This window comes from Chiloscyllium plagiosum, chromosome 11 (assembly GCF_004010195.1).
Source record: "Chiloscyllium plagiosum isolate BGI_BamShark_2017 chromosome 11, ASM401019v2, whole genome shotgun sequence".
Lineage (NCBI taxonomy): Eukaryota > Metazoa > Chordata > Chondrichthyes > Orectolobiformes > Hemiscylliidae > Chiloscyllium > Chiloscyllium plagiosum.
In genome coordinates this window covers 58,796,871-58,806,164 of record NC_057720.1, presented here as the reverse complement: position 1 = coordinate 58,806,164, position 9,294 = coordinate 58,796,871, and the positions used below count along the sequence as shown (strand labels likewise).

The window sequence follows — 9,294 nt, the reverse complement described above, 5'->3', positions numbered from 1 at the left end:
TGTGCTGGCTTTGGAGGGGGTCCAGAGGAGGTTTACAAGAATGATCCTGGGATGATGGGCTTGCCCTGAGGAGCAATTGAGGACTCTGGGCCTGTACTAAATGGAATTTAGAAGGAAGAAAGGGGATCTGATTGAAACCTAAAGAATATTAACAGGCATAGTTAGAGTGGAGATTGAGGACACGTTTCCACTAGTAGGAGAGACTACGACCCAAGGGTACAGCCTCAGAGTGAAGGGACAACCCTTTAGAACTGAAATGAGGAGGAAATTCTTTTGTCAGAGGAGGTTTAATCTGTGGAACTCTTTGCCACAGAGAGTTGTAGAGACCAAGTCATCGAGATAACTAGATTCTTGATTAGTAAGGGGATCAAGAATTATGAGGAGAATGGGGTTGAAACACATAACAGCCATGATTGAATAGTAAAGCAGACTCCATGGACCAAACAACCTATTTCTGTTCCTATTTCTTATGGTATTATTGGAAAAATGTTATAGCATGGCATGTAGTGAAATTCAGGCAGAATCTAACCGGTTTTGTGAAACAAATATCCTGTTTAACCAACTTATCAAAATTCTTTAAAGAACATTTATATAAATGATTTGGATGGGAACGTAGGAAGTATAGTTAGTAAGTTTGCAGATGATACCAAAATTGGAGGTGTAGTGGACAGCGATGAGTTACCTCAGAACAACGGGACCTTGATTACATGGGCCAATGGGCCGAGGAGTGGCAGATGGAATTTAATTTAGGTAATTGTGAGGTGCTGCACCTAGGAAAGGCAAATCAGGCCAGGACTTATATACTTAATGGTAAGGTTCTGGGGAGTATTGCTGAACAAAGACTTTGGAGTGCAGGTTCATAGTTTCTTGAAAGTGGAGTCACAGGTAGATAGAATAGTGAAGAAGCTGTTTGGTGTGCTTTTCTTTATCAGTCAGACCATCGAGTGTAGGAGTTGGAAGGTCATGTTGCAGCTGTATAGGACATTGATTGGGCCACTTTGGAATATTGTGTGCAATTCTGGTCACCCTCCTATCGGAAAGATGTTGTGAAACTTGAAAGGGTTCAGAAAAGATTTATAAGGGTGTTGCCAGGTTGGACAATTTGAGCTATAGGGAGAGGCTGAACAGGCTGGGGCTGTTTTCCCAGGTGTGTCGGAGGCTGTAATTCTATGACTCTATAACTAGCATCTGTTGTGGGTCAAGGAGAGTATCCAGAAAAATGACAAAGTGCCACATCAAAGGTTATTGCAGTGAATGCCAGTAGTAATCTTACACCATTGTGCTTTATTTTCTGTCATTGAACCAATTTTGGATTCAATTAATCAAATTCCATTGTATCTGTGGGCTTTTTTTTCTTTAACAGTCTGCATGGGACCTTTTCAGATTTCTTACTAAACTCCAGGAGATAACATCCTCAAGTATCCTCGTCAATCCTTCTTGTTACTACTTCAAAAAATTCAATCAAATTAATAAGGCACAAACTTCCTATATTGGTAGCAGTAATTTTCCGAACACCAAGGTCAGACCAACCGGCCCATAACTCTTTGGTCTAACCCTGACATCCTTTTTGAATAATGTACAATGCTTACAGACCTCCAATCCTCTAATATAAAAACAAAGAACTGTGCATGCTGAAAACCTGAAATACAAACAGAAAATGCGAGTGAAACTCAACAGGTCTGGCAGCAGCACTGGAGGGAGAAACAGTGTTAATCCTTAGCCCATATCCAAAGAAGAAACATATTGCACTTGAAATGTTAACCTTTTTTTTGTCCACAGATGCTTCCAAACCTGCTGAGTTTCTCCAGCAATTTCTACACTTATTTCTCATGTTCCCATTTCTGGAATGGGTGTATTGTCTTATGAAATAAGATTGTACAGCTGGGCTTGTATCTCCTGAGTAAGAGGTGACTTGACATATAAGAATTTGAGGTCTTGACAAAATACATGTGAAAAAGAGATTCTACAACTAAGTGTCACTATTTAAAAAAAAATAAGGTGTTAATCCATATATCACTGACTTGGATGAGGCAAGTTAACATACCATTGCCAAATATGCGGATCACAATAAAATAGTTAGGAAGGCAAGTGGCGAGGATGGCACAGAGTCTACGGTGGCATACAAATTGGTTAAAAGTGAGCAAAAACCTGACTGATGGAGTTTAATGAGGGAAAATGTGAAGTTATGAATTTTGACAGGAAAAATAGAGGGACTGAATATTGTTTTAAAAGAAGAAAGACTGCAGAAAGTTGCAGCACAGAGGGTTTTGGGAGTCTTTATACAAAACACTAGCATACACGTTCAGCAGGGGTATTAAGGAGGACAAGTAGAATGTTGGCCTTTATTTCAAAGAAAAAGGAGTATAACAGTGGGGCGGTCTTGCTAAAACATTCAAGATTTTAGTTAGGCCACATCTAAAATACTGTGAATAAGGAAAAATATGTTGGCATTGAAGTAATCCAGAGAATGTTCACGAGGTTGATTTGAGGGGAGGTTGAATATGTTGAGTCTCCACTCATTGGTGTTCAGCATAATGAGAAACCACCTGCTTGTGGATGACACGTAAATTGGTGGTATAGTGGACAGTGAGGAAGGTTCTCTAAAATTACAAAGGGATCTTGATCAATTGGGCCAAGGGGCTGAGGAGTGGCACATGGAGTTTAATTTAGATGAATGCAAGGTGTTGTATTTTGATAAGATTAATAAGGACAAGACTTACACAGTTAATGGTAAGCCCTGAGGAACGTTGCAGAACAGAGACCTGGGGTTCAGGTAGACAGGGTGGTAAAGAAGGTGTTTGGCACGCTTTTCTTCATTGCTCAGACCATTGAATTTGGAGGTGAGATGTCATGTTGCAGATGTGCAGGATGCTGGTGAGGCCACTGTTGGAGTACTGTGTACAGTTCTGGTCACCCTACTACAGGAAGGATATCATTAAGTTGGAGAGGGTGCAGAAAAGATTTAAAAGGATGCTATCAGGACTGAAGGGTTTGTGTTATAAGGAGAGTTGGATAAGCTAGAACCTTTTTCACTGGAGTGTAAGAGGCTGAGGGGCAACTTTATATGGGTTTATAAAATCATGAGGGCATAGATAAGGTGACTAGTAAAGGTTTTTTTTCCCCCTCTGGTAGGGAATTCAAAATTAGAGGGCATATTTTTCAATGTGAGAGGAGAAAGATTTAAAAGGGATCAGAGGCTTTTTTTTCCACGGAGGGTGGTTTGTATGTAGAAAGAACTCCTAGAGGAAGCAGGTACAGTTAGAACATTTCATGTTTTTGTCCAAACCTTTTAATAGGAAAGGTTTATGGGCCAAATACAACTAGTTTAGATTACTTACAGTGTGGAAACAGGCCCTTCAGCCCAACAGGTCCACACCGACCCTCCAAAGCACAACCCACCCAGACCCATTCCCCTACATGTACTCGTTTGCCTAACACTACGGGCAATCTAGCATGGCCAATTCACCTAACCTCCACATTTTTGGACTGTGGGAGGAAACGGCTGGAATTGAACCTGGGACCCTGGTGCTGTGAGGCAGCAGTGCTAACCACTGAGCCACCATTTAGTTTGAGGAAAGTTGGTCGGCATGGACAAGTTGGAACGAAGGGTCTATTTCCATGCTGTATGATTCTTGGGGAGTTTCACAGGGTAGATGTTAAATTTTCCTTTTCTCTGAGCAAAGGCTCACTCAGTTAGAGCACCCATTTAAGAGATGGGAAGAGATTTCTTCTCTGAGGGAGTTGAATCTGTAGAGGTTGGATCATTAAGTATACTTGAAATTGAGAGATTTTAAGTCGGTGAGGGAATTAAGGATTGTGGAAAAGGCAGGAAAGTGAAGTTAAGGATTAGCAGCAAATCAATCATGATCTCATTGAAAGGTGCAGCAGACTTGATGGGCTGAATGGCTTCTTTCTGCTCCTATGCCTTGTCATTTTGAGAGAGATGAGAAATGTTTTGTCATAGAGGACCACAAGTCTTTGGAATGCTCTTCCTTGGAAGGTAATAGAAGCACAGTCTGAATATTTGTAAGGTGCAAATAGATAGATTTTTGGTAAACAAGAGGGTGATAGGTATTGGGGTGGGGCAGTAATGGTCACAAATCAGATCTGCCATGAATGGCAGTGTGAGCTTGAGGGGCCAAAGAACCCTATGCCTGTTCCCTATTGGTATGCTTGTATGGATGGGGATGGGGGAACTGACCTGCTGTTCAATTTACAGCAATATCTTTGTTTTACAGTATTTTGCTGCTCAAATATTTGTAGGCGTTAAATTGCTGCAGTCAACTTGTGCAATAGTTTTGTAGGTAGGTGTAACTGTCATGGGCACACTTAAAATTTACTGATTTTCATATCGTACCCCCATTTTCTTTCCCTTGTCAGTTTACTCCTCCCCTTTCTTGAATTCTGTTTCACATTTGGACGGCAGTCATGCATGATCCTGCCATTCATCCTCCTCTACAAATATATTTAAATTTTGCTTTCTTACAATTCCATTTCGTTGCGCTCTATGAACACTCACTAATTTATGTTTTGATCTTGATCGCACCCTCCCCACTACAGTTGATCGAAAGCTATTACACTTCCAACTTCCCCCAGCTGTGATGAACACTCACAGACAGACGTGAGAAGTGAAGTCAGTTTCTTGCTCCACAAAGTACTATTTTCTGTCTACTTTAATTTCAGACTTCCAGCATCTGAAGTACTTATGCCTCTTCTTTACTTTGAAAGGGGTGCCTTGCACGGTTAATTGTCCTTCCAGATTATACAGTAATCATGACTTCTTAAAACACGTCAATTTGAACATGAAAGGTTATGCAAGTTAATGCAATGTGTGCAACTGCAGCAACCTTCATATTTAGCGAATACATTCCACATCCACCCGAAGATTTGAAACGACAGAAAAGTGCAAACCGTGTAGTGCTTCTCTGTGCAATGCGACTGAATGGACTGAGTGTAGGTTCAGTCCAGCGAAAGGTTGAGGGAGTGGGGGGTATCTGTGTTGACCCTTTGTCGCTGGAGGGAGGGGGTGGGGGGACAAAGTGCAGCAGCTGCCTGACCTTGCTGAGAGTGTGTGGTGTACGTGCCGCCGGGGCAGGACTGGGCAGGAGGAGGAGGAGCAGACAGGGAGAGCAGGAGGAGGAGGTGTAGAGCTGTCAAAAGGCACTGAAGCAGGAAGCTGCGAGTGTAGCCCTTGGTTCGCACCGGGAGTCGTGTGGGAAGGAAGGAAAGGAGGATTAAAAACAACAACAATAATAATAATTTAAAAATTGGAAATCTTTCCCGGGGTTAGGGTGGTGGTGGAGAAAAGGCCGAAAGCATGAGCAGGATCCTGACGGTGAAGACTAGCGCCTTTGGCGATCAGAAGCCGGGCACCAGCGGCCTGAGGAAGCGGGTCAGCGTCTTCCAGGCGCAGAGGGGCTACGCCGAGAATTTCATCCAGAGCATCCTGTCGGCGGCGGTGGAGGATCCCGCCGAGCGTCAGTGCGCCGTCTTGGTGGTCGGCGGAGACGGCCGCTTCCACAACAAACATGTCATCCAGCTCATCATCCAGATGGCAGCGGCCAACGGGGTAAAATAAATGCACACCTCCCTGAACACCGTGTGACACTTCCTCCTCTCCTCTCCCTGTCCTCTCACTCCTCTCCCTCCCACCTCCTTGTCCCCAATCTCCCCCTACCAATGCCTACCCTTCCCCAATCTCCCCTCCCCTGTGCAGTAGAGACCAAACATCCCTCTTAGATATTATTTAATTTGCCCATGTGTTGTTGTGTGTAATTAAGATCATTCGTTGTTTCGGGCATTTTCACCCATTTATTAGATTGCAAGGATTCCTGTGCAGGTCCAGCATTTAAACTGCTTTGCAAAAGTTGAATCCGTAGTTTCATTATAACACTGGTCTTCATGTCTGCGTGGAGGTTGGTGAACCGTATTATAGAAGTTGCTTTTTGATTAGAAAGATGTTCTTCTATATTGCATTTCTGCAGCTGGTTGATTTTTGGCTTTGTCTAACAGTTTGTCCTTTGACATTTTCTTAATTGTAATTAGATACCAGAGTGTGTGCGTGCCAACCTTATAGGTTTACCGCCAATGATGTTGATTACCTTTTGGTGCTTTTATGCTTCTTTTCTGTATATTTTGAAATATGTGGTAGTTCCTGTTCACAGGCTTTAGGATTCTGCAGGCCTAGTTGCTGTGGTAACGGATAGGCAGGGGCAGGCTGCGTCCAAGGGTGTGCATGCATGTTGCTCAACAAGTAAATGTTTGTGCTGCAACTAACAGTATAGTCATCGCAGTGTCTACAATAGACGCCACCCTGTTATTTATTGCAAAAAACTAAAGCATTCCAGACTAGGTTTAGAACAGGATTTTTTTTAAAGAGGAAAAAAGTCCAGAAATGAAAACCTTCCCGTGTGAAACTCAACCATTGCCTTTGAACCCTTTGGAAAGGCCTGAAACTTGAAACACAAGTCAGGCTTAGAGCAGCTGTACCTGGAAATATATTGTATGTTGTAATGATAGAAAAAAAGTCAGCTGACTTGATTTTCTGAGGGTTTCAACCAGTTGCTGAAAGTTTCAATTCAGGTTGAATATTATCCCCCAATCAACATTGTGCTCATAGGAGTTTGCTCTGCAAATTTGATGCCTTGTTGCTTAAACCGTGATTACACCTCCAGAAGTACTTCATTGACTATAGAGTGCTTTGGCAACAATGGGGCGGGGGGGATCTCAGAGAAACCTATGAAGTTCTAACAGAACTAGACTGGGTAAACACAAAGGATGTTCCTGATGCCTGGGGAGTCGAGAACCAGGGGTCACAGGCTAAGGATACTGGTAGGCCATTTAGGATTAAGATGATGAGAAATTTCTTCGCCCAGAGAGTGGTGAACGTATGGAATTCTGTGCCACAGAAAGCAGTTGAGGTGAAAATGTTCACTGTTTTCAGGAAGAAGACACATGTAGTTCTTGGGACTAAAAGGATCAAAGGTTATCAATGAAAATGGGAACATGTTATTCAGTAGGATGATCAGCCATGATCACATTGAATGCCAGAGCAGGATCAAAGGGCACTGGTCTACCCCTGTCCTGTTTTCTTTGGTTCTTTGCATTCTTATCAAACCTTCTATCTCTTTAACCTCCTCCTGTCCTATGACCTTCTAAGATCTCCAATCATCCAAATCTGCCATTCTGTGCTTTCCTCATTTTCTAATATATTCCTTTTTCATCATCTGAGTTTCTTCCTCTACCGTGGTTGACAAGGCTTTCCACTGTACCCAGCCCTTTTGAAAACTCCCCCCCCCCCCAAATACCCTTATTCTCATCCCATCAGCCTTTGACTTCAGTGGAGAATCTGCTGCAATTTCTCCCACTTCCAGAATGATGCCTTCGTGAAGCATGTCATCTCCTTCCCTTCCCTTTAAGCATTCCAAAGAAACTGTTTCTTATGCAAAGCCCTGGTTCTGTTTTCAATCAGCCACAACATCTCCTCCATTCCCATCCAAACACCAAAGATACAATACCTGCATTGTCCCTTCCCACCATCCAGAACCCCAAACTGCTTACAGGTGAAATGGCAATTAACATGCACATCTTACAATTTAATAAAACATTCGCAACTTCTACATTGTCTTATCTCCTTTGGGGAGTTTGTATGCATGTTGTGTGAGCACTTGATGGAATACCTTTGTTCAGTCCACAATTGTGTGTTTGAGCTTCTGGTTGCCTGTCACTTTAGTTTGTCCAGCAACATCTGCTCTGATGAAGTGCAACATAAGCTTGAGAAACAGCATAAATATAACATTTAGGAATTTTACTGTATTCCAGATGAATCATTGAATCACCAATTTTACATCACTTCCATTGTTTCTTGACTTGCCTCATTTCCATTTGCTGTGCAATATTGTTTCTATCAATATTTAATTGCTTGTCTTCCACCAATTGAAAGACATTTCCTTCCATTCTCCCATTCCCCCCACCTTCTCTATTTACCCACTTCTATGCTTGCTTAAAATTTGTTACATCTCAAACACTTTCCAGGCTGACAAAAGGTAATGCATCTGAAACATTAACTCTCTCTTTTGAACTGTTGCCTGACTTGTTGAGTAAGTATGTCTTGTTTTAAATTTTGCATATTAATTGGTTGTTGATTTGCACATTATTAGACCTTGCCATGTGACAATTGACTGTCATGTATGTTAATGTAACAACAGAATTGCATTTCATGAATAAAACACTTAGGTCTGTCCTGAAGATGTAACAAACTGCTGTACGTATGTGCCCAATTTATTTGATTTTAATAGTCGATAGAGACTTTGCACAGAACTTAATTCAATCATTCTAATAGAACATAGAACAATACAGCACAGAACAGGCCCTTCGGCCCACGATGTTGTGCCGAACATTTGTCCTAGCTTAAGCACCCATCCATGTACCTATCCAATTGCCGCTTAAAGGTCGCCAATGATTCTGACTTTGCCACTCCCACAGGCAGCGCATTCCATGCCCCCACCACTCGCTGAGTAAAGAACCTACCCCTAACATCTGTCCTATACCTACACAACCTTAATTTAAAGCTATTATCCTCTGTGAGAAGAAATGCACCGTCACCTATTGATATGAACAAGAGTTGAACATAGGGGCTCAGGGAAGAGTGAATGGCCACGATATAAAGGCAATATTTGACTGAGGGTGTCATCGGGACAACCTATATATTTGAGCTGAATGGGAATTAGGTGTAACCTCCCGACTCGTTGGGGTCTTTCAGAGTACAAAGAAAGATGCTTGAGATCAATGGTCGACAGTCTTCTCAGTCCCCGGACATTTCTTCAGGAGATCCTTAGGTTAGTTCCTTAGCACAAACACCTTCAGCTGTTTCATCAATGTCTTTCGCCATCACAAGATCAGAAGTTGGGAGGGTTACTGAAGATCACACAATGTTCAGAACAATGTGCCCCTCACCCCCTCAGCTCCTGAACCAATCTGTGTCCATGTGCAGCAAAACCTGGACAAAATTCAGTCATGTGCTGTTAAAGTGCCTGTGACATTCATACAACAGCACGGACAGATACTGTACATTTCCACAGTTAAAAGAGAAGCTCATTCAGCATCTCAAGCTTGTTACGCACTGATATTTGGAAGCTATTCAGCCCATCGAAATTACTGATCAAGAAGAGGGACAACACATTCAATTCTCCTGCCTGTTCCAAGGAAGAGGTTGGGTCTGGTCAGCACATCGAGCTGTTAAATAGGAGCAGGCAGAGCCCAATCAGGCGCTTGAACCTATTCCATGTAACCAAG

General features: G+C 42.5%; 1 protein-coding gene across 1 annotated transcript in view; it reads left to right on the top strand.

Annotated features, from left to right (window-relative positions):
• Positions 1-5,120: 5,120 nt before the first annotated feature.
• pgm1 (phosphoglucomutase 1) overlaps positions 5,121-9,294 on the top strand; it is an 80,504-nt gene continuing 76,330 nt past the window's right edge. Inside the window, exon 1 of the mRNA XM_043699451.1 lies at positions 5,121-5,569. Coding sequence (XP_043555386.1) covers positions 5,318-5,569 — 252 coding nt within the window. The 5' untranslated portion in view covers positions 5,121-5,317. The remainder of the gene's footprint in view (positions 5,570-9,294) is intronic.